General features: G+C 44.9%; 1 protein-coding gene across 4 annotated transcripts in view; it reads right to left on the bottom strand.

Moving 5' to 3' along the window:
• Positions 1-26119, bottom strand: part of LOC147466146 (PRP38 family protein) — a 52892-nt gene extending 26773 nt beyond the window's left edge. Inside the window, exon 1 of one of the 4 annotated variants that reach the window (XM_086524367.1) lies at positions 25873-26119. In XM_086524367.1, coding sequence (XP_086380493.1) covers positions 25873-26002 — 130 coding nt within the window. In that variant the 5' untranslated portion in view covers positions 26003-26119. The remainder of the gene's footprint in view (positions 1-25872) is intronic. The other 3 variants (XM_086524371.1, XM_086524376.1, XM_086524380.1) reach the window with 3 other exon arrangements.
• Positions 26120-26357: the final 238 nt, after the last annotated feature.

Raw genomic sequence — 26357 nt, 5'->3', positions numbered from 1 at the left:
TCTCAATCCTTTGGGTAGGCCACAACAGTATTTTTCAATCTCTTTTGTCAATGGCACAAACCTATAGGAAGTTGCTGGAAGTAGAGCTTTCCAAAACTTCCGATTGTAATCATCCAGATTTCTGCAAGTGGCAGCATTTAGCTGGTGCCATTCTGTCATGACATCTGCTTCAAAGTCATCAGATAACCATGCTGCTGCAAAAATCTGCTTGAAGTAAATCCATGTGGACGGAGCTTGCCCTTGAAGCAATAAAGTTGTCCACCATTGTCCCGCATTCCCTGTCAAGAAAGTGGCTGCCTTGCGGACCTTTGAAGCCTCTGTAAAGTTTCCCCCTACATAGGCCTTGTCAAACTGCTGGAGGAATGAGAGAGCCTTCTTCCTGTCATCAAACCCTGTAAAGGTCGTGAAAGACACACCTTTGCCACCTTCTTTGTACGGAGTTGGCCTCTCCAGCGGCGTTAAGTTGTCATATGGAAGTGACTGAAACATGGGAACACTATTAGGGTTCATCTGTGTTCCTTGGCCGCTATTAACTTGACCTGAAAATGCCATATTTGGCTGCTGATTTGTAATTCCAGCCATACCAAAATTTGCCTGTGACATCCCAAATTGGCCCTGAGTGCTCTGAAACCCTGGTTGCATACCCATGACACTGTACATGGGGTTAGGCATCATCGTTTGAGCACCCCCAAACACTGTTCCTGGCGTGTAAAACTGATTTCCAGGTGCATGACCAGCCATGCTCTGGAATACCGATCCACCTCCAAAATAGCCAGGGTGTACTGAAGGTGGTGGGAAGACCTGTTGCATAGCCTGTAGGTTGCTTCCCTGCCCATTAGAACCAGCTATAGGCTGCTGAAAGGTGGCGGGCTGAACTGGTACAGCCTGAAAGACTGGCATCTCAGCCACCTGTTCTTGCACCTTAGGCACAAGTTGTGGAGACTGCATGTTCTCCGTCAAGTGTACACGTGTTTCCATTGACTGTGCGGTATGAATCACCTGTGCTCGAGCCTTAACAGGCTTTTGAATATGATCCAGTGACCCAACTTGCTGAGACGGAACAGGAGGTTGCAGAAAGGCTAAAAACCTTGGGTTCTGCATTACTTGTGGTGACCATAGCCACAGCAGTAGCCAACTGGGTCCTGAATATATCATCATCTGTCTGTGGTGGTCTTGAGGACTCACCCACTTCATGTGTCTGTTGACCCTCTGAAGAGGAGACCTCTTCAGTCACATCATCTGGTCTGTCAGCCATAATTGCAATTCCCTGTGTCTGGTCTATGATCCCCTGTGTCTTCAATCCCAAAACTGACCAAGGCTCACTTCTATGGGAAAAAGTGATTTAATCCCGTCGATGGAACCATGAAACCGGCCTGTTCAACCCAAAAAGGGCGGTAGACTTTACTTCAAACCTTGATTTAGCTTTCACCCATTATTAGTCGTCTATTATACCTGCGCTATAATGACACAAGAGAGGGGAATGGGATACAAATGCTAGAATGCACCTGTATGAGAAGACCGACACCAGATTGGCCCCTAACTTACGCGCCCCTTTCGGTATTTCTTTATTGTTTAAAAGAGGGAATATACGTTGTGGTTCTTTCCAAGCTGCCCCGCACAACCTTGGCTGAATTTTGACTGTTCTGGCTTGATTTCGGCAGCATAACTGTACTAGAACCCTTCACAGTCAGTATTTCCACGCATTGGCCGACTTTCCCGACGCATACGGGCACTTTGCAAAACCTGGCGAGAATCTGCAGCACGCTGAATTCTCTGTTTTCAGCCCTGAAAATGCGCCAGATCACCTGTACAGCGGTCCCCTTGCGTCCCCGAACCTCCTGAGGGTATTAGGGTCCGTTTAGGGCCAAAACCCTAAACCTGCAAAAATACACAGCAGGCTGTAATTTACTGTTTTGGGCTCCGTTTCGCGTGCCGGTCGCATCCGTAGCAAGTCCTCGAGCTCCCGCACCTGTAGGGCTACTTGCCCTTTGAATCGGACGAGATTTCTGGCGTGAAACCTCTCCGAATTCACCTGTACCTGCAGGGGGGTTAGCCGCTAGCTAATCCAGTACCTGTACAAGAGGCTCTTGCCTCGGCAATCGCGCATGAACCCACACAACTGTACATTGGTCAAATGAAGAGCCCACTAGAGGGGCATAACATACTGCCAAAGGGGAGAGAGAGGGCAGTGCGTAGCGTGCAGGGCATCACTCCTGGCACCGCACTGTGCATAAGAGGGAAAGCAAGCACTCCATAGCTCTTAACCTGTGACAAATCTGAAAATGAGGCTCTCCCCCTCCTAAATTCAGCGCCACTTCTTGTTGCATGAGGCAAGTGCACCAGAAGGTGCCACTTGGCACATTTACAAGCATTTTCCCGTTTCGGGGTTGCCGTCTAAAAATATCCCAACCGGTTGCCCAGTTGACTTCACGGCAGAGTAAGAAAATGTTCCCCTTGTCATTCCGGAGATAATGACGTCAACACATTTTCAGGTCCCAAAATAGCAGTTCCCTAAATTTTAGGAGATGCTGCCATTGTATCTTTCTAGGTCATCCGACCCTCTTTGTACACTGCGGCCACATCCAGAACTGAAATGTAGCCTCTGTAGCAAAGGATTCCACTTTGGCTAGTCAATGACCCCCCTTGGCTAACCATAGTCCTTGTCCAACCTTAGTGCTCTCTTGCCCTCAGGCCTGGACTCCCTCTGGACAGTTCCACACTAGCTATGCAATGCAGGGCAGTTAGATTTCCCGAGGGGTGTTTCCAAAAAGTGAAAGTAAATAGATAATAAGAAAGAAATCAACAAAAAGGATAGATAGTAGTCACACGCTGGTGACACATGGGGTTTGGCATCATGCCTTGCATACCCCAAAAGACTGTTCTTGGCATATGCAGCTGGTTTCCAGGCGCATAGCCAGCCATGCTTTCAACCAAAGATTGTCACAAAATGATGACGTGGCATGACCACCCGCAGACAGAGAAAGCTGATGTGGCAGTACTGCTTGGCAGAAACTGTACGGCCTTCCGCGGTTTGCGCTGATAGGTGCTCAGGTGGCAGCCTATAAGGATTTCTGCAAATTGCGTTGACTTCTTTTGGCAGCTTTTGGAACCAGTTGCTTTTGAAATTATTTTGCTTTTGAGTAAGAAGCTTTTGGGGCTCTGCTTTTGGGGCATCCGTTGTGTTGTACTTTGCTCAAGCAATAATATAATAAAGAAATACCGAAACGGGCGCCAAGTTTTGGGGCCAATATCTCTGGGCACAGAATACGCCGGGCCATGTCGACTTAAATTTTGAAGTTGTGAAGTATTTTAAGTGATTCTCTTGTGTGTGGTGCCGAATTCTCAACTTCAGGTGTCCAAGTCTGTGACAAAGATCCACCTCCAAAATACCCAGGATGTACCATGAGTGGTGGAAATACCTAATGCATAGCCTAGAAATTAGTTCCCTGTCCAATTAAAGCAACATTTGGACTCGGAAAGGTGGCTGGCTGAACTGGTATAGCCTGTGGAATTGGCCTCCTAGCCACCTATTCGTCAACTAAAAAAGGTTGCCTTGGAGCCCCACCTCACTCCGCAACATGCAAATGCTACGACACATTAGGGACCTGGGCATGAGCCTCAACGGCCTCTACTACATGAGAAAGTTACCTTGTCTGTTCTGACACTGGTGGAGCTTGCAGTATTTCCATGAACCTAAGATCCTGTACCAACCGAGAAAACACATTCACAACAGCAACCAATTGTGTCCTGAACGCATCCTCATCAAATTGCCCAGTCATAAACCCTTGAACTTGTGGAGCATTCGTATCAACAAAAGGTACACACACTAGTGGCCGTGAACGCTCGCCAACCTCGAACACTCCTAAGAAGAGGAACCCTCTTCTCTGGTGTAATTCGTCTTGTTAGCCATAGTGGAATTCCAAATGTTTGTACTTTGTGTCTTTGCCCAAAACAAACCAAGGCTCACTTTTTCACGAAAAAGTCATTCTGTCACGAACATTCTAGTGTCATATTCTTCTCTCTCTATCTCTCAATCTCATGCACCTTCATTCACAGTGTTCACCACTTTGTTTGTGTCCATTGCAATCTCTCACTAAAGGAACGGAAGGCTCTCCCTTCCGTAAGTAAAAGGAACCTTGAGCACAATTCGGAGCACTCATCTTGAGCAAAGTTCAACATTTTGTCACGTGACACATCCAACCCTATGTGTCGGTGGACAAGCTACAGCATGATCAGGGTTCAATCAGTCCATTCAGTCTAGATTTAGAAGTGATCTGGCACTTTTGTGAGTGTTCGCAGACCATGCATGCCCAGTCACTTAGTGTAGATGCATATCCTCTGGTTGCACACAACATGATCATAAGCATTCCCATCAGAATCCTTCAGGGGAATTTTCCAGTGCATTTAGCCTATTTTACCTGTTTTTGACATTTTTCACTTATTATTTTTAAGTGACTTTTGTTGGAAAGTAGGTAGGGCAAATTGAGTAAGTTTGTATATAAGCAAACCCAGGCTAGCACTAATTGGCAGAAGAGGCAGCAGGAGCTCCACCGCTCAACAGGCAACTTCTCAAGCAAGAACCCCTTGAGGGCGATTTCCCTCAAGCAGATCCTCAGCCTTGGCGTTTTTCCATCAGCAAGCTTCATCACCGAAGACCCCATAGTCCTAGCGTTTTTTATCCCAACAAGCATCGCCAGAAGTCCTCAAGTGCTAGCGTTTTCCAGATTGGCAGCCTAGCGTTTTTGGAGCCCATATCGCCCTACCATCCCATGGCCATTCTCAGCCTAAAGACCATCAGTTTTCAGCAGATAAGCACTGACAGTTTCAGCCATAAAGACCAGCCATAAATGTAACAGACTTGGACACTCCAAGTCAAGAATCAATCGCCACAGTACCAAATAACCACTTCAAAACAATTCACAGATCACAATAGATTTGCACTGGCCCGGCTGAGTTCCGTGCCTAGAGATATTGGCCCCAAAGACTGGCGCCCCTTTCGGTATTTCTTTATGTATTAAAATCAATGTCAAAGTACAAAAAGCGGTTAGGGTTTTACTCTCAGACTCTACGTCCAGATGCTTTGAGAAGTGAGGCCCTCACCGCGTATATAACGATTACAAGGGATGCCCAAAAACAGTCTCTCACTAAAGGAACGGAAGGCTCTCCCTTCCGTAAGTAAAAGGAACCTTGAGCACAATTCAGAGCACTCATCTTGAGCAAAGTTCAACATGTCAAGTGACACATCCAACTCTATGTGTCTGTGGACAAGCTACAGCATGATCACGGTTCAGTCAGTCCCTTCAGTCTAGATTTAGAAGTGATCTGGCACTTTTGTGAGTCTGTTCGTAGACCGTGCATGCCCAGTCACTTAGTGTAGATGCATATCCTCTGGTTGCACACAGCATGATCATAAGCATTCCCATCAAAATCCTTCAGGGGAATTTTCTAGTGCATTTAGCCTATTTTACCTATTTTTGACATTTTTCACTTATTATTTTTACGTGACTTTTGTTGGAAAGTAGGTAAGGCAAATTGAGTAAGTTTTTATATAAGCAAACCTAGGCTAGCACTAATTGGCAGAAGAGGCAGCAGGAGCTTCACCGCTCAATAGGCAACAAGGTGGAAAGGTACGTAGTGTACGGTACAGTTTAGGTACGTACAGAACGTACTTTCGTACTAAACCAACCTTTAGGTACGTGATAGGTACGTACCATTTGTAAAAAAAGAAAATTACACTAAATTTAAGTTCACGGACCTTTCAAAATTCAGCCTCATTAACAAATTAACAATGCAATGCTTAAAATGAACATATTGATCATAAAACTTAATGATTGAAGACTCAATACTGAATGAGAAAACCAATGACCATAAATCATAAAACCAAATAACAACTACAACAACTACAAACATCATGTCCATGGCATCAGCCAAAAGTCGGTATATACCATACAAACTGAATCAAGATCCAAAACAAAGTACTGTGAAATACTACAATGCCATAATAACAATAAAAGCCTACTGCAGCCTGTCCTCCAAAGCATGCAGTCACCAGTGTGCACTAAGACATGAAGCCTCAAAAGTCTGTGTCAGATGCGGAAGATGAATCGTCGGTAGAGAGCAAGCCCCCATCATCAAGGACATTGCCCTCCTCATCAAACTCAGGGTCAGGCTCAGTAATTAGCTTGCATTATCTGTCACCACCTGCACAACATTCCCATTGCCTTGCAATTAGTTGCATTATCTGTCACCACCTGCACAACATTCTCCTTGCCAACCTCCTCTATGGCTGTTTTGATGTGACCAAATATAAACTCAGCCGTGATCTTTTCCCCTGCTTTTCCTGCATCCACAGCACGCAAGAAATAGGTGCCCAAAGCAGAAGACACAAGGATATTGATTATGTGTGGTCTGCGTATGTCTGCCCAACCATCTAAGATAATGGTGCATCCAAACTCCTTCCATCCAGCTTTCACAGGCATTAGTGCCTTGTCAATTAAGGCCTTCTGTTCATCTAACATAGTGGTGCGCATCTTGGTGTAATCAAGACCTATCCATGTCTCAGTAGGCCCCACCTGTGCAATGGCTTTTACCATTCTTTTCCACTAATCTGTGCGCAAAACATTGAAAGATATGTTGCACTCAATAAGAGTGCAACAGATCTCCATCTCTGCCACCCTCTGACGCTCTTTGACCCAAGCCTGAGAAGAGATGCGACTAGGCAAAGTGGTCTGCGTTGGTGTTTCAGATGTACCTTTTTCACGTGGCAAGGAATCCTCATCTTCACCGCCAACACGTGCTCTCTTCGTGGAAGTAGGGGGTTGCATGGATGCCGAACCTCCTCCAAACTCTGTCTCCGCACCTAAAGTCTCCAGCTCTCCAACAAAAACATCATGTAAAGCATCCTGTGTGCTGGGAGCACTCCTCAAACCAGGAGCACCCAGCAGGAAAATACTCTTCAATAAGCTGCTCCCTCAAAAGTGGTGGTATTTTCTCACATGCACCAATCTGATCAGCGCACCCGATGCCCGTCAAGTGCTTTTTGACTCACGTAATAGTGTTGGTGTACTGGTCCCACAATACTTGCATTGCCAAAGCGTGTGCAGAAACCTTGCTGAGAAGTGGTCGTGATGATGCTCAACACATTGGTGTGGAGCGACCAGTTGGGGTTGGTTTTACACGGCATAATGAATTCTGCACATTGCAAATGCAAAAGAGTGCACACATGAGGAGTACGGAGTGCAAGAAGAGTACGCAGTGCATGGTGGCAGAAGCAGTACCTTTTCAAGCGCGTAACTCGGCTCTGCAGGTCTCTGTGCACTTCTCTGCAGGTATCTGTGCACTTCTTTGTAACACAACAGAGTCTTTTGTAATCGTGGTCGATTAAAAAAGCCTAAGGCTCTCTCCCCTTCACACTATTAACCCTATCTGAAAGCGCCCATAGCGCACTTGGTCCGTGGAGAAAACGCCTCAAACAAAAATTTCTGGCCGTACTGTACCGTACGATACGTACTATACGGCTGTACCGTACGGAATGGTAAGGTACGTACGTACGGATTCCACCTTGGCAGGCAACTTCTCAAGCAAGAACCCCTTGGGGGAGATTTCCCTCAAGCAGATCCTCAGTCTTGGCGTTTTTCCATCAGCAAGCTTCATCGCCAGAGACCCCATAGTCCTAGCGTTTTTGATCCCAACAAGCATCGCCAGAAGTCCTCAAGTGCTAGCGTTTTCCAGATTGGCAGCCTAGCGTTTTTGGAGCCCATATCGCCCTACCATCCCATGGCGATTCTCAGCCTAAAGACCATCAGTTTTCAGCAGATAAGCACCGACAGTTTCAGCCATAAAGACCAGCCATAAATGTAACAGACTTGGACACTCCAAGTCGAGAATCAATCGCGACAGTACCAAATAACCACTTCAAAATAATTCACAGATCACAATAGATTTGCACTGGCCCGACGGAGTTCCGTGCCTAGAGATATTGGCCCCAAAGACTAGCGCCCCTTTCGGTATTTCTTTATGTATTAAAATCAATGTCAGAGTACAAAGAGCAGTTAGGGTTTCACTCTCAAACTCTGCGTCCAGATGCTCTGAGAAGTGAGGCCCTCACTGCGTATATAAAGATTACAAGGGATGCCCAAAAGCAGAGCCCCAAAAGCTTCCAGTTAAAAGCAATCTCTCTCTCTCTCAACAGAGTCTCTATCTCCAAAGCGTAGCCCAAAAAGCATGCCCAATTTGCGTCGCTATGAAGAGAAAGAGCAAGCCCGCAAATTCCGAAAATCCGTACACTGCTGTCACGTGGCATTTGCCGCCAGATTAGGGTTTCCAGCCACTTTAGGGTTTCAGCAAGCAGTTAGGGTTAGGGTTTCCAAAAATTAGGGTTTTCTGAGAATTAGGGTTTTTGGCAGAAATTAGGGTTTCTGTTGTCGGTAGACACGTCATCACTTTGTGACATACCCCCCTCTTGAAAGCATTGTAATCGACCGCGATTACGCCTGCAAAACCGGCAAAAGCCATAAACCGTCTTAGGAGACACAGACTGTTAGTACCTACGTATTAGGAACACACATCTAGCACATGTACCAAATCGACAGTCACATCACACGACATCACATGACATTCAACATTCATTCGGATCTTAGACCATGATTTATCGGCAATGTAGCTAGCAATCGCATCTAGGTCCAATCAGGACCTCATCGATGTCCGATTGACTAACCCCTATTGCAACCATGTCTATTCGAGATCAATCAAACCAAAATGCTGCAGTCATTTCGTCTATCAGTTACTGCACTTAAAAGAAGTCGAGAACAAATCAGTATCATAATCAGGAATTCCATTTCATTAAAGTCATACAGCAGATTACTGTCAGCTTTCAGTATCCATGAAGCTCAAAGAGACATCAGCGACTCTAGTATCTAAATCAAAGCATCTGTTGACAAAGGAGCGGAGTGACTCCCCTCTTGTGCATCCCACTGCACCAGATCTCCAGCCAAGCTGATTTCTGGGTTCCGTATAGAGTAGACTATGCTAAACCAAAAGCATCGAGGTAAAGTTTCACAATCTGAGGAGTATCTGCTAGGTCCTCCTCCTCCATCCACTTCGCATCCAATGCAGGATAGTTCTTGAACTTAACCAAGAACCGCCTTCGGACTTTACCTTTATTCTTTGTATCCTTATGTGCCAAAATCTGTTCAGGAACAAGGATCTCCTCGTTTTCTTCCACTTCGGGTTGCTCATCAGGCTCCCCACCATCAAGCACATCACCCTTAAAAGGTTTCAAGAGACTCACATGAAATGCATTGTGAATCCTCCAAGTATCTGGCAGTTTCAATCGAAAGGAGACATCATTTATCTTTTCAGTGATCTGGAAGGTCCATAGTATCGCATACTGAGCTTTGGAAAAAGCCTCTCCTTTCCCTTTTTCTTTCTTAGGCGTGCCTTCTCAAAGCGTAAGAGCACCCAATCATCCTCCTTCAATTTCAAGTCGCGACGATGGCGATCCACTGCCTTTTTTTGTCGTTCTTGAGACTTTTGCAAAGTCTCACGAACCTTGGCAAAAGCCGTATCCAAATCTCACATATATTCATCCGCTTCAAAGATCTTATCTTTCGTGCTTAGGAAGGGTGGAACCTTCGCAGCACCTTCAACAATCTCAAATGGCGCCTTTCCCGTCAAAGAGTGTATCGTGTTATTGTAGGCAAATTCCACCAAAGGTAGGTACTTTCCCCATTGAGTCTTCTGATCCGAGATATAAGACTTCAATAAATCTAGAACCACTGAATTTGCAATCTCAGATTGCCCATCAGTCTGCGTGTGGAACTATGACGAGAACTGCAACCGCATGCCAATGTTCTCCCAAATTGCCTTCCAAAACAAACTCGTAAATCTGGAGTCTCTGTCGGAGACAATCGTCTCGTCATGCCATGTAATCTGAAGATCTGAGCTACAAACAGTCTCGCTAAGTGATCCGGCTTGACTGTTTTCTTTATTGAAAAGAAATGAGCCTGTTTACTAAATCTGTCAATAACAATCCAAATACCATCGCGACCACTCTATGTTCTCGGCAGATCAAAAATGAAATCCATTGCAATACTTTCCCAGGGGCGGGTGGGTATAGGTAAAGGCTGTAACAATCCCTGTGCCTTATGCCTGTCAAACTTGACCTTCTGGCATACTAAGCAACTGCGCACAAACTCTTCTACATCCTTTTTGAGTCTCGGCCAAAAGAAGTATCTCTCTACCCCCTTCATGGTGGTAGCAATGCCGCGGTGACCCGTAAACGGTGGATAGTGGCATTCAGTCATAACCTTTTCCCTCAACGGCTGTGTAACGCACAACATGGTTTTTCTCATCAAGTAGCCTTCTCGAATGGAGTATCCTGCTATTGTCTCCCCATCCCGTATCCTTGTGAAAATATCTGCAAAATCTATATCTGTGGCATACTGATCGACCATATCCTCGAAGCTCCTATGATGTATCGCGGAAATAGCCAGAACCAACGGCTTCCGAGACAAAGCATCTGCCACCACATTCTTTTGTTCCTGCACATGGACAATCTTGAAGTGAAACTGTGACAAGATGTTCGCCCACCACATCTGCTTTTCCGAAAGCTGCTTCTGTGACAAGGAGTAGCGCAAACTCTGATGGTCTGTAAAGACAGTAAAATCCGCTCCGAGTAGGTAATGCCGCCACTGAGTAAGAGCATAGATAACTGCCAAAAGCTCTTTCTCGTAAATCTGTGCTGTCATCTCCGACCTAGAGAACAATCGGCTCTCGTAAGCAATGACATGGCCTTCTTGCATCAAGACCGCACCCAGACTACGACCACAAGCATCACAATATACTTCAAATGATTTCTGCAAGTCCGGCAAAGTCAAAATTGGTCCAATAGTCAATTTCTTTTTCAATGTCTGAAAGGCAATGACCTCTGTGGATCCCCACGAGAAAGGGACCCTTTCTGTGTCAAGGCATGCAAAGGGGAAGCAACCTCTACAAACTTTCGTATGGACCACCTGTAGTACGAACACAATCCCAAGAAGCTTCTAACTTCATGGACATTCTTCAAATCGGGCCAATCACGTATAGTCTCTATCTTGGCCGGATCCATTTGCACTCCTTCTCTGCTGAGACAATGTGTCCCAAAAAGTGTATCTCTAGGAGTAAAAAATCACTTTTCTTTGCATTAATCACTAACTTTTGATCTCGTAATGCCTGAAAGACTTGAAGCAGATGATCTCCGTGTTCTGCCTCATCCTTGGAGAAAACAATGATGTCGTCAAAGAAAGTGCCAACAAATAGCCTGTACTCTCGAAAAATCATGTCCATCATCCGGTTAAATGTCCCAGGAGCATTGGTTAAGCCAAAAGGCATCACCAAAAACTCAAATAACTCAAAAGTAGTCCGAAAGGCTGTCTTGTAGACGTCTCCCGGCGCGATTCGGATCTGATGATATCCACTGTTCAGGTCAATCCTGCTAAAGCACGAGGATCCCTGTAATCTGTCGAGTATATCATCGATCCTAGGAATCGGAAATCTGTTCTCGATGGTGATTTTGTTGAGAACTCTATAATCGATGCACATTCTCCAAGATCCGTCTTTCTTCAAAACCAACAACACTGGAGAGGAATACGGTGAAGTACTAGGCAGGACAAGACCCTTTTCCAAGAGGTCTTTCACTTGGTTCATAATCTCTTCATTCTGTGCTCGGCTCACACGGTAAGGTGGCCGGTTCGATGGTGTGCTTCCAGGTATCAGATCACTGGTATGATCTTCAGGACGAGCAGGTAACTCGCCTGGTAGGCCCTTTGAGAAGCAATCGGCATGAGTGGAGAAAATCTTGGCGTCCTTTATCAAGTTTAGACATATTTGTCCTATCCTTATCACTCAGTTCTTTCATAAAGATCGAGTAAACAAACAGACTGGATTTCATTAATTTTGAAATGGCTGAAGCCGATACAATAGGGACAGACTCGCCCTTTAGTTTAATATCAAGTACAATTGTTCTGCCCTTTTCTATAGTCAAAGTCAATTTTCTCGCCCGATAATCGACCACGGCGTTGTTCTTGTGGTACCAGGGAATCTCGAAAAGAACATCACAACCCTCCAAAGGCATTATGAAGAAGTCCTCATGCCCCAAATACCCCTGACAATGCAACCGAAGTTTGCCAACGACAGGTGTAATGGCTACGTCCCTGCCGGGTGCCGCTAGAACTACCTCTGCAAGTGGTCCCATCCGATCGGGAGTGATCTCGAGCCGCGCCGCCAATTCTGGTGAAATGAAGTGGGCCTTGGCTCCTCCATCAAAAAAGATCAGGGCCTCTTGATCTTTCACTTTGCCCCAAGCTCGGCAAAGTTCTGTACTCTCGTCCATAGTGTCGGGATCGGTACCCACACAATCTGGAACCAGCCCTGTTTTCATCTTGCCTTTTCGTCCACATTCCTCAACTGCTCTCGAACTCTCAGGCCTGTCGTCGTCCTTATCATTATGTTCTTTCTGTGCCTTTTTAGGGCACTTCGCGGAGATATGTCCATGTTCCCCGCATCCAAAGCACTTCCCCTCCTTGATGAATTGAGCTCGCTCCTGAGGAGTAAGCTTGGGTCGTGCATCCTTTTTCTCTGGGTTGCTCTTTTTCTTTCTACTTTCATTCACAGAAGTCTGTTCGGCTCGTTGTGACATGGCCTCATCTGTGGGGTAGGTCAGACTGCCAAACTGAATGGCAAAGCCCCGCTTCGCATGACTCATCAACTCCTGAATAGAAGCTAACTTCTGTTCCAAGCAGTGATCTCAGATCTCTGTAGGTAGACCCAAGGTGAACCGCTCAATCTGTTCTTTGAACGAGATCTTCTTGAATGAAGAGGCAGGTAGAAAAGAGCTCCAGAATCTCTCACAGTAAGCATTGATTGTATCTTTCTTGGTCATCCGAAGATGGTTCCAAGCAGCTCGTATATCTCGTTCATACTCTTGCGTCAACCAAGAAGAAATAAAAAGCTTTTTAAATTTCAACCATTTAACTGGCGCAGTCTTGTTTAAAAGAAGCGTGGACCACCAAGTGCGAGCATTCCCCTTAGAGTAAGAGGCAGCTCTCCGAATCTTGGAGTGCTCTGAATAGCGTCCTCCCGCGAAAGCGATGTCAAACTGCTGTATAAAAGACAAAGCCTTCAAAGCATCTAAGTATCCTGAAAAAGTATCAAACTTGATCGAGTGGCCACCTTCCTTAAACTCTCGGACTTTCTTGCTTTTATCTTCGAGAAAGTCATACTGGTTGGCTTTGTAAAAATTCTTCTTGTTCGCATAAAAGTTTCCGTCATCAGAATTTGAGTTGTCTGTAGACGAGTCCTCGGTAGAACTATCAGTCTCTGGGCGAGATTTAGCCTTCTTTGCCTTTTTCTTGCCCTTTCCGAAGCTTTGTTTCTTGCTTCGCTTTTTATCTTTTCTGTCTTCTTCGCTCGAATCTAAAGAGCTAGAAGAACTGTCAGAAGAAGAAGAACTGGGTACTCCTTCAAAGTGAACACGCTTCTTCTGTTTCTTTGCTTTGTCAAATGTCGACTGACGACCCAAATATCCCGGGAAGTCAGTGCTTTTCTTCTGCTTTTTGCCGTGCTTTTTGGCTTTCTTTTGCGCGTCAAAAAGCTGAGCAATTCGTGCATCAACCACCTCTTCTAGTTCCTTCTCTGTATACTGTTTGTGATCAAAAGGTTTCTTGAGAGCGGGTTTTAGGGGTGGTGTAGTGGTTTTCTGCCACTGCGCATGCACTTCCTGAAAAGAAGTCTCGCTCATATATTTTGCCAATTTTGGATCCTTCACAAAACTGAGCATCATCTTTCTTGCATCGCCAATCAATTGACGACGCTTCATCTCTCTTTGCTCCGCCTGAGACTTGAGTAGGCCGAGGTGGGCCATACTCTCTACCGGAATCTTCTTTGTGATCCCTGCCCGCATCTCCAGATGCAGAGGGAGTCGATTGATCCTTGCGTGAAGCCATAGGTGCCGCGGAAAAAAAAAATTGGGGATCGGATTTCCCGTAGAAGAGAAACCGGTCATGCTCTGATACCACTGTAACAGACTTGGACACTCTAAGTCAAGAATCAATCGCGATAGCACCAAATAACCACTTCAAACAATTCACAGATCACAATAGATTTGCACTGGCCCGGCAGAGTTCCGTGCCTAGAGATATTGGCCCCAAAGACTGGCGCCCTTTTCGGTATTTCTTTATGTATTAAAATCAATGTCAGAGTATAAAGAGCGGTTAGGGTTTCACTCTCAGACTCTACGTCCAGATGCTCTAAGAAGTGAGGCCCTCACCGCGTATATAAAGATTACAAGGGATGCCCAAAAGCAGAGCCCCAAAAGCTTCCAATTAAAAAGCAATCTCTCTCTCTCTCTCAAGAGAGTAAAATAAAGCAGGTATTCCCTTGCTCTCTCTCTATCTCCAAAGCGTAGCCCAAAAAGCATGCCCAATTTGCATCGCTAGGAAGAGAAAAAGCAAGCTCGCAAATTCCGAAAATCCGTACACTACTGCCACGTGGCATTTGCCACCAGATTAGGGTTTCCAGCCACTTTAGGGTTTCAGCCAGGGTTTCAGCCAGCAGTTAGGATTAGGGTTTCCAGAAATTAGGGTTTTTTTAAAATTACGGTTTCTGGCAGAAATTAGGGTTTCTGTTGTCGGTAGCCACATCATCACTTTGTGACAATAAAGACCAGCAAGGGCACCCCGTTTTCCATAGCGTTTTCCGCCGCAGCAGAATTCAGCCATTAGCGTTTTTGGACAGCAGTAGAAGGACAGCAGATTTCAGCCCACTAGCGACTTTGGACAGCAGTACAAAGAGTAGCAGATTTCAGCCCTTAGATCGGTCTCGCCATCCCTGTCGTCGTCATCGATCTAGCCTAGACTTGCATCAGTCACATGCATTCAGTTTGTACCACTTTGTGCAATCAATAGTAGACCACTCTCGCCGACAAGAGTGGGGCCTTCGGAGAAGGGTTTTACGTCTCTGGTGTCGTATTCTCTTCTCTATCTCTCAGTCTCATACACTTGCACGCACAGTGTCCATTCACTTTGTTATGATCATTGCACTCTCTCATTAAGAACGGAAGGCTCTCCCTTCCATAAGAACAAAAGGAACCTTGAGCACAGTTCGGAGCATTCATCTTGAGCAAAGTTCAAACATTCATTCCGCTGCACCTTACATTGGTATCAGAGCTTTGGCAGTGTTCTGTATCACTCAAGGAAAGAAACACAAGAATTTTTATTTTTTTTTGCTTGTTGTGGTCGCACAAACCCAAGTTCGCTTGGGCATGTCGATTCCTAATCGTGTTTTTGAAGAGTGACAGGAATCCCAGGAAAGAAGGGCTTGTCAGGCCTCCCCTTGTGCCTCTTTTCACTCATTGAGAGCGGACCGTCCACTTAGCAGCCGGCCAACCGACGTGAGGTGGGAAAAAGCAACCTTGGTGTGAGCGCAAGGCCCCCAAGGGGTGCGCCCGCGGAAAAGAGTAGAACTCGGGTGAAGAGAAGATCCTTCTCAAACACAGATTGCAAGCGAAAGAAACCCTCAAGAACCTCAAGACCTTCAAGAACCCAAGAACCCAAGACCCTCAAGAACCCAAGTTCCTCGTGAACTTAAGAACCAAAGATCATAGTGCATGGTCATCACCCGAAGCGGAATGGATACTTCGCATACAGGTGATGAGCATGAGAGAGGTGACGAAGAGTTCTCCCCACCAAGAGATTTTTCCAACCCTCCCCCTTCCCCATCTACGCCACGAGTTGTACCAAATTCTATGGAGGTGATGGTCAAGTCGATGATGGAGATGATGGCACAACTAGAAAGAAAAGGAGAACACGGGAAGCCAAGGACCGCGAGCACGAAGAACGAAACAAAAGAAATGCAGTACAACAACTCGCATTGCCTTGGAACGCGAGCGCGAAGAACACAACGAAAGAATTGCCATACCAAGAAGCGACTCGCATTGCCTCGAAACGCGAGCGCGTTGAACGAAAAGAAAGGAAAGCACAAAACAAGAGGAATCTGAAGCAAGACGAGCGGCCTTGGAGGCCGAGCATGAGGCTCAAAGAGAACTACGCACTCAAGAATTGGTTCGACAAGTACTTGCCTCGAAGTCCGAACCAGCCAAAGATCGTGGGAGTTCCTCAAGTGGCGCAAGCCACGATGCGGATTCCAATGACCCAGTCACAGAGAAGTTGACTTTCAGTAAGTATGATGGTAAGATGGATGCTACGGTTATTCATTCTTGGTTGCATCAATTTAATGCTTATTTTGCGACAACTAAGAAGACAGGAAATAGCAAAGTTTTGACAACAACCATGTACCTTGCCGGTGATGCCATCAATTGGTACCACGCATGGCAAGAGGCACAGTTAGCCGCGCACCTAGAGGAAGCCGACGAATTCACGCTCCTTTCCTTCAATTCGGCTAATTTCCAAGACAAGCTCAAGGCGCAGTTTATGCCACCTGAGTACCTCGCACGATTGAAGGACGATTGGCGCGCTCTCAAGCAAAATAGTATGCCGGTTATGTCTTTTTCGAATCGCGTGTTGTAGCTAGATACCCAATTACGCAAGTCGGATGATGAGCGAAAAGAGGCATTCTTTTTTGGGTTAGACGACTACATCAAGTTTGATGTAGAAGTCTTCGATCTAATCGATCTCAACAAGGCGGTAGCGATTGCTCTCGCACAAGAAATGAAGCACAACAAGGAAAAGCCTAAGGAGAACAAGACTTCCAAAAGTACCTCGCAGACTTCTCAGAACGATAAGAACGGTAAGAATGGTAAGAACGGTAACTCTTCTAACCAATCTTCCAACAGTCTCTCAGAAAAGAATTCTTCCAATGAACCTAAGGGTAAGGCTAACACAATTGCTAAACCTAAGCTTACTCCAAATGAAAAGGTATATCTTCATAAGTTCAGAATAGTCTAAACTCACGAATTATAAGAGGGAATAAAGCACTCATAAAACTATAAAAGCAAGGGACACAAGAAAAGAAAAGAAAAACAAAAACAAACAAACAAACAAACTAAATCACTTTGTTTGCTACGAAACAAAACTATATAAAACAAAACATTATTAACTTAAAAATGTTTTTAGAAAAGGCATGTGTAAAATAAGTTGACGCAACTTACTTGGCTTAAAACAAGTACTCAACTTTAAGCAAAAAAAGGATAAGACATCTTAAAAACTTAATCCTAGAAATCAAACTTCACACAACAACTTCTAACGGAACACATTCTTAAGTCCTCACGTAAGCTAAATATGAAATCGAAAAATGAATACTACTACAAACCTACGAAGAGCAAAGAACCAAACTTGACAATATGTGATCTCAACTTCACTGCTTATCCAAACAGGAAGAATAAGATTATCACCTTTATCATGCATAGTTTGGACAACATAAAAAGAACATGTCCTAAGCTTGAATCGAATGAATCTAAAAAATCCACAGAACCCACTTCCTCTGTCAATGCAATAATGATAACACGAGTGTGCCCCAAGTTACTCTTGACTCTCCCATTGATGATTCTGTCATTAAATGTTATGGTCATATGACGGGGTAGCGTTTTGTCATATTGTTTGACCCAGGTAGTATGCATGATGTGATCAGTCCCTTTCTTGTTGAGAGACCCCACCTAGAGGTTAGTCAAAAATCTCCTCTCGAGGTCTTTGGCTTTGTTCTCGGTATGGACTCTCTCATCACGCAAGAGTGTCTTGGTGTGTTGTTTACAATTCAACAAACTGCTTTCCGTAGAAAATTTTTTGTCTCTCCTCTCTCAGGATGTGATATGATTTTGGGCATTTGATGGTTTCATGAGCTTAACCCTCTCATTGATTGGGAGGCTCACACTTTCACTCTCAATGCCAAAAGTGACTCTCCCATTGTCATTCATGGAGAGGAAGTTGTTCATTCTCCCTCTCTCATTGCTAATGTGCAGGCGAAGATTGAACGGAGTCAGGAGAAGGATACTCTCTCAGTCTCTTCTTCTCCAAAGCATGACACACAGGATTTGCATGATGATTTGAATGACAATGATAAGCATGATGAGTTGGATGATAATGATGAGCATAATGATTTGCATGATCAAGATGTGATGTGTTAGTGGATGCTTTTTCTAGCGAAGCTAACCTCGTTGCACATTTGGTCAATCACGAAGGATCGATCTTGGCTCTCGAGTCGAGGTCCAAAGAACCCCCTCAAGAAGAAGCGATCTTGGCTCTCGAGCCTAGCTCCAAAAAACCCATACAAGAAGTACTATGTGTTCGCATGATTAGTACGCACGCATTGTTCGAGTGTTTCATTCGTGATCGTTTCCTGTATTCTAGTCAGCGTCTTTATGTGATCCCTTTTCCTAGGCATGACATATTGTACGTTGAGCACGTTTCACTCATGAATGAGCACGAATGTATGCGGATTGTTCATGACAAGCTGAAAAGTATGCATTCAAGGAAGTCACATTCCGTGTCTCTTCCTTGGCACGACACAGTCGTAGAAAGAGCACATGAAAGTATGAGCACAAAGCATAGGCATTTCCGTTGTAAATTGCCACAGTTGATTGCTTTAGATCTTAAGAGAAAAATTCGATCTCATTGTTTGCGTGTGTGCGGTGAATGGTTTGGCACTCCGTCTCTTTGTTCATCTACATTGCATGCACAGTCTTTGAGGACGACAATATTTTTTCCACTCAATTTACATGGAAAAAGTATGTTCATGTTTTTGTGTTGGAAATGGTTTCAAAAATTTTCAGCTATGGAGGTTCTTGAAGAAGAAAGAAGCATGAATCTCGACGAAGTTGAAGCATCGAAGGAGCCACAGAAGACTTTGTGTCGCTCTCGGCGCAGCCCAAAGAAGCAAGTGTTGCAGACCTTTATGAAGATCAAGTACCGCACGACCGACACATCAGAGTGGGCCAGCGAAGAGTCCTTCCACGATTCCGGATGCTATTGGCGATCTCCCTCGACGCCATGCAGTTCGGTACCAGTACCTCACTTTGAAAAGGAGGGGATGTCATATGACACATCCAACCCTATGTGTCCGTGGACAAGCTACAACATGATCAGAGTTCAGTCAATCAGTCAGTCTAGATTTAGAAGTGATCTGGCACTTTTGTGAGTCTGTTCGCAGACCGTGCATGCCCAGTCACATAGTGTAGATGCATATCCTTTGGTTGCACACAGCATGATCATAAGCATTCCCATTAGAATCCTTCAGGGGAATTTTCCAGTGCATTTAGCCTATTTTACCTATTTTTGACATTTTTCACTTATTATTTTTAAGTGACTTTTGTTGGAAAGTTGGTAGGGCAAATTGAGTAAGTTTGTATATAAGCAAACCTAGGCTAGCACTAATTGGCAGAAGAGGCAGCAGAAGCTCCACCGCTCAACAGGTAACTTCTGAAGCAAGAATCGCTTGGGGGCGATTTCCCTCGAGCAAATCCTCAGCCTTGGCGTTTTTCCATCGGCAAGCTTCATCGTCAAAGACCCCATAGTCCTAGCGTTTTTGATCCCAACAAGCATCGCCAGAAGTCCTCAAGTGCTAGCGTTTTCTAGATTGGCAGCCTAGCATTTTTGGAGCCCATATCGTCCTACCATCCCATGGCAATTCTCAGCCTAAAGACCATCAGTTTTCAGCAGATAAGCACCGACAGTTTCACCCATAAAGACCAGAAAGGGCAGCGTTTTCCATAGCGTTTTCAGCCGCAGCAGAATTCAGCCATTAGCGTTTTTGGACAGCAGCAGTAGGACAGCAAATTTCAGCCCATTAGCGACTTTGGACAGCAGTACAAAGAGTAGCAGATTTCAGCCCTTAGATCGGTCTCGCCATCCCCGTCATCGTCATCGATCTAGCCTAGACTTGCATCAGTCACATGCATTCAGTTTGTACCAGTTTGTGCAATCGATAGTAGACCACTCTCGCCGACGAGAGTGGGGCCTTCGGAGGAGGGTTTTACGTCTCTGGTGTCGTATTCTCTTCTCTATCTCTCAGTCTCATACACTTGCATGCACAGTGTCCATTCACTTTGTTATGATCATTGCACTCTCATTAAGAACGGAAGGCTCTCTCTTCCATAAGAACAAAAGGAACCTTGAGCACAGTTCGGAGAACTCATCTTGAGCAAAGTTCAAACATTCATTCTGCTGCACCTTACACATTTACTTTCGCTGCACCTTACAAAATCGCGTTGCGATGGCACAACAAGAAGCGACTCGCGTTGCCATGGAGCGTGAACGCAAAAACAGACAGGAAACCTTAGACCGCGAAGCGCACTTGGTGGCTGAGGAACGAAAAGAAAGAAAAGCACAAAGAAAGGAGGCAGCCGAAGAAAGATGAGCGGCCTCAGAGGCCGAGCGTGAGGCACAGAGAGAACTACGCATGCATGAGTTGATCCGACAGGTTCTCACCTCGAAGTCCGAGCCAACCAAAGATGTTGGTAGTTCATCAAGTGGCGCAAGCCGAGATTCGGACTCCAACAACCCAGTCACAGAGAAGATCTAGTCCAATAAGTATGATGGTAAGATGGATGCTACGATTATTCATTCTTGGTTGCATCAATTTAATGCTTATTTTGTGACAACTAAGAAGACAGGAAATAGCAAGGTTTTGACGGCAGCTATGTACCTTGCCGGTGATGCCGTTAATTGGTACAACGCATGGCAAGAGGCACAGTTGACTGCGCACCTAGAGGAAGCCCAGAAGTACCTCTCAGACTTCTCAAAACCGTCAGAACGGTAAGAACGGTAAGAATGGTAAGAACGGTAACTCTAATTAATCTTCCAATAGTCTCTCAGAAAAGAACTCTCCAAATGAGCCTAAGGGTAAAGCTAACACAATTGCTAAACCTAAGCTCACTCCAGATGAAAAGGCAGAACAAGGAATTTTAGGAGGATACATTACGTCAGAAGAACAAAGCATTTATTCTAAGGAAGGTCGTTGTTTTTATTGTCACATCAAGGGTCACATAAAAAGAACATGTACAAAGCTTGAACCTAATGAAACTAAAGAACCCACAGAACCCACTTCCTCTGTCAATGCAATAAATGAGAACAAGAGTGTGACCAAAGTTTCTCATGATCCTCCCATTGATGAGTCTCTCATTAAGTGTTATGGTCATGTGAAGGGTCAGTGTTTTGTCATATTGTTTGACCCGGGCAGTATGCATGATTTGATTAGTGACTCTCTTGTCGAAAGAGCCCGCTTGGAGGTTCGCAAGACATCTCTTTTCGAGGTGTCGGACTTCTCTCCCGGTATGGACTCTCTCATCACGCTAGAGTGCCTTGATGTTTTGTTCACTATTCAACGAGTGTCCTTCCACAAAAAATTTGTAGTCTCTCCTCTTTCAGGATGTGATATGCTTTTGGGCATTCGATGGTTTTGTGAGCATAACCCTCTCATTGATTGGGCGGAAAATACGTTCATTTTCAATGCCAAAAGTGATTCTCTCCTTGTCATTCGTGGAGAGCAAGTTGTTCATTCTTCATCTCTCATTTCTAATGTGCAGGCGAAGATGGCAAAGAATCACGAAAAGGAGACTCTCTCAATCTCTTCTTTTCCAGAGCATGACACACATGATTTGCATGATAAGGATAAGCATGATGATTTGCATAATCAAGATGTGATTTCTCACAAGCATGATGATTTGCAGGATAATGATGTGATTGTTCACAAGGATGATGGTTTAGTTGATACTTTGTCTAGTGAACCTAACCTCATTGCAGATTCGATCGATCACGAAGAAGCGATCTTGGCTCTCGAGTCGAGGTCCATAGAACCCCCACAGGAAGTTTCGATCCCTCACGAAGAACCGATCTTGGCTCTCGAGCCTAGGTCCAAAGAACCCCCACATGAAGTATTATGTGTACAAATGATTAGTCAGCACGCATTGTTCGAGTGTGTCATTCGTGATGCTTTCCTGTATTTTAGTCGTCGTCCTTATGTGATCCCTTTTCATAGGCATGACATATTCTACGATGAACACGATTCACTCATGAATGAGCACGGATGTAGGCGGATTACTTATGAAAAGATGAAATGTTTGCATTCAAGGAATTCACATTCCATGTCTCTTCCTTGGCACGACACAGTATCAAAAAGAGCACAAGAAAGATTGAGCACCAAGCATGGGCATTTCCATTGTGATTTGCCACAGTTGATAGATTTAGATCAGAAAGACAAGTTTCGATTCCATTGTTTGCGTGTGTCAAATGAACGGTTTGGCACTCTGTCTCTATGTTCATCTACATTGCATGCACAGTCTTTACAGAAGACTAGAATTTTTCCAGTCACTTTACATGGAATGGGTATGTTCATGTTTTTGTGTTGAAAGTGATTTCAAGAATTTTGAGCCTCAGAGATTCTTGAAGAAGGTAGACGCATGACTATGGACGAAGTTGAAGCATTGAAGGAGCCACAAGCCATAGATGACCATGTGTCGCTTTCGGCGCGGCCGAAAGAGGTAAGCATTGCAGACCTTTATGAAGTTCAAGTATCGCATGACCCACGCATCCGAGTGGGCCGTCGAAGAGTCCTTTCTAGGATTCGAGACCCTGTTGGCGATCTCCCTCGACGCCATACAGTTCGGTAGCAGTAGCTCACTTTGAAAAGGAGGGGATGTCACATGCACATCTAACCCTGTGTACGTGGACAAGCTACTTCATGGCATGGGTTCAGTTCAGTCAGAATAGGAAGTGATCTAGCACTTTTGTGAGTTTATTCGCAAACCGTGCATGTCCAGACACTTAAATTAGATGCATATCCTCTGGTTGCACACAGCATGATCATCAGATTTCCCTCAGAATCCATCAGGAGCATTTTTACAGTGTATAGACCTATTTTTCACTTATTATTTTTAAGTGACTTTTGTTGGGAACTGGGTAGGGCAAATTAGCAAGTGTAGTATATAAGAAAACCTAGCGCTAGCATTTCTAGCAGAAGAGGCAGCAGGGACCAGACCTCCACAGTGCACCTTCTCAAGCAAGACCCCCCAAACTGAAGACCTAGCGTTTTTGCAGATGCATGCCTAGCGTTTTTCAGCAAGACAGTAGTCTGGCCTTTTTGCACAGCAGATCAGCCCTGGTAGCAGCAAGACAGCAGATCAGCCCCAACTTAGCAGATTCCCCGCAACAGACAGCTTTCAGCCCTAGCGTTTTTGCATCAGCATAGTGTTTTGCAGATTCACCGCACTGGCTGGTTGCACCCTTACGGTAATGAATCCAACGTGTCTCGACTCTCACGGCCACGAATGTTAGGCTCATCACAGAGATACTTCAAAGAATGATGGCCGGTTCATACCATGAAATGTGCAGTGTAAAGGTAGTGGGGCCAAATTATCAACACATGGATGATGGCCAACTATTCCTTCACCAAATTGTCGATGGATGGAGGCATAGCTTTCGGTGTTATGAAGTTTTGGCGGCATATTTGGGTGATGTGCTACTGTCCTCAAGATCATTATTTTCTCTCAGTGTTTTGCCTCCTTACGTCAGTGTCCTTGACCTTTCCTAGCTCTCGAGTTCTTCGTAGAGGGCTATTAGGGCAGCGGAACACCAAGAAGCGTCAGCATTTTCAGTTTTCAGCACTCAGACATCGCAATCGAAGTCCCGAACCTCGCAGATCTCACCTTCCCGCAGCAGATCCTCGCCGCACGGTCAGATCCAGCGCAGTTTGCAGTTTCAGCCCGGAAAACGCAGATTTCAGCATCTGCGTTTTCAGTGCGTCGTCGTTGCATCGTTGCCATCGACATCGTCACCGACATAGAGTCAGATTCAGCAGATAAAGATTTGCAGATTTCAGCCATTAGCGTTTTCAGATTTCAGCCCGTCTCGTCCTCGTCGACATCGTCGGCAAGTCCAAGCATTCTAGAGATTTGTGCAATCAATAGTAGACCGCTCTCGCCATAGAGAGTGGGTCTTCGAAGGAGGGTTTTAACAACTTTCTGGTGTCATATTCTTCTCTCTCTCTCTCTCTCTCTCTCTCTCTCTCTCTCTCTCTCTCTCTCTCTCTCTCTCAGTACCTTCATTCTCAGTGTTCACCACTTTGTTTGTGTCCATTGCACTCTCACTAAAGGAACAGAAGGCTCTCCCTTCCGTAAGTAAAAGGAACCTTTGAGCACAGTCCGGAGCACTCATCTTGAGCAAAGTTCAACATTCACTTCGCTGCACCTTACAGTTCTCAAGTTCACCCTGTCTTCCATGTCAGTAAACTGAAGAAATCAGTTCACGGTTTGGAGAACGTAGTTTCCCCAGAGGTTTTGGTTGACTTGATAGAGCCACCAAAGGTACCCACATGAACCGGAAAGGATTCTAGGGTATCGAGATAGACAAACACATCATATAGTGTACCTAGAGGTACTAGTGAAGTGGACAGACCTAGACGAGGAAGCAGAAACTTGGGAACGCCATAGTGCGATTGCCAAGAGATTTTTCTATGTCGTTTTCAAAAATGAAAACTCTTTTGGGGGGGGGGGGGATAATATCACGTAGCCTGTAATGCCTATGGACAGGTCGACCACCTTTTGACCGCTAAGTCGAAAACCAGGTTCAGAGGGAGACCGCCTGGCTAGAGCGCCCAGGCGGCCGAACCAATGTGGACGGCAAGCCACACATTATAAAAGGTCCGGGAATGAGGGGAAAGCCTCATTCTTCTCATGGTTGGGTGGTGAGCTATCGACCACACCCTCTCATGCCCGTAGAGGCATTATGCTAGTGTAATACATTAACGGATTTAGCAAGCAGGCTCACTTCATTCCAATAGAGAAGACATGAAAGCCGATCACTTGGCCAAGTTGTTCATCTCTCAGATTTTTCGATTACATGACATTGTTCTGTTGAATGACTTAATGAAAGATGTATGTTTTAAATGGGAATTCCTAAAATGAATTTGTTACATGTGCTCTCATATGTGTGTATTGTTTGAGTACGTGTCGAAAAGATGAAATGATTGTAGGATTTTGTCTAGTCACCTGACCCTAGGCTACATGTTTGTGTTGCCACCCACCTAAGTTTAACAACACCCGTCAGACACATGTACAAACTATTTATGCAAAAAAGGTTCAAATTGACAAAAACCTAATCTGATGGGCTTGTTGGCACATGTAGGTACAACGAAGAGGCACATAAAATACCGAACTAAATTCCCTTCGCTCTATAGACATTGTTTTGCCTTGGATGTAAGTTTAGCACGTCCACGTGGTACACAAAACCAGTGTGCCCGTGACAGAGTCATAGGCATGTTATGCCTCCATGTGTTAATAGTTTATCACTTCCCTAGACGGAGCTGCTACTACCCTCCTATCTCCTAGGGGTAGATATTAGGAAGTGAGCTGTTTTGTGGCTGTGTCTAGCCTATGTAACATCGTATTGGATTATGGGTACCTAGTTTGCCCATGCCTTTTTTGGCCAACTTATGAGAGCGCCCCGATCTGATCCTTTAGATTGTTCAGCTTTGCACAATTAGCCATTTCTATCTGACTCTGATTGTCACCCTTTCCTTTTGCCCTGTCCAAAAGTTTCCGTTCCAGTTGGCCTAGGAGATATTTCCTATCACAGTGCTCTAGTCATTCCTTTGAATGGCACACTAGCAGACTGAGAGTGTCTGACATAGATGGTTCCCTAGTTATGCATCCAAAAATATTCCTTCCTACTTGTGGATACTCTACTAAATTAAGATGTAAAATGTGCACAGGTAAAAGGCAACTAGATTTTATTAAAGTAGAGCTGTACAGAAATTTGGAGCAAGGACAAAAAAAAAACAGCTAGCTTAGGTCGCCTGTACAGGAACTATGTACGGATGAACAAATAAAACTGCAGATGTAGTGAAAATAGTAAGCAAAACACTATCAAGCTTATTGGAAGGAAATAATACCTGTGAGACCAAAGCACTGCTCTTTCCAGTAAGTGTTCTGATAGATTTTGGAGCGCAGAATTTTCTCTACGAGATTCTGCGGGTTGGTGCCATGCACGCTACGCGCAGCGGGGTCAGTACGATTCGCCATAGCTCGCGATGAAGGCGATCAGCGTCCTAGCGAGGGTGATTTTCAATACGGGACAGTAATCGATCCTTGCTTCGGTGACGTTAAAGCACATCAATGAAAAGCAGCCAGGTGGATTCCAAAATCTAATCAAGGTAAAAAAATCGCTCTTAGTAAAGATTTCAACGTGAGGGTTTAGAGCGTTTTTGCTAATGAAGAAGAGTAACATATAATTTCAATGTCATTATACCAATGAAAAACCTTTATTATTGGTGGATAGACAAAGCAATCGTTGAAAATAACTCCCTGATTATAAATGCACACCATATCTTGTTTACTTAAAGTATTAAGCATTTCTCAAAAGTTCTCCACTCATTAT

Source organism: Adiantum capillus-veneris, chromosome 1 (genome assembly GCF_014529385.1).
Source record: "Adiantum capillus-veneris isolate H3 chromosome 1, ASM1452938v2, whole genome shotgun sequence".
NCBI classification, from domain to species: Eukaryota; Viridiplantae; Streptophyta; class Polypodiopsida; order Polypodiales; family Pteridaceae; genus Adiantum; species Adiantum capillus-veneris.
The sequence above is the reverse complement of the archived record's forward strand: the minus strand, read 5'-3'. Positions and strand labels throughout refer to the sequence as shown.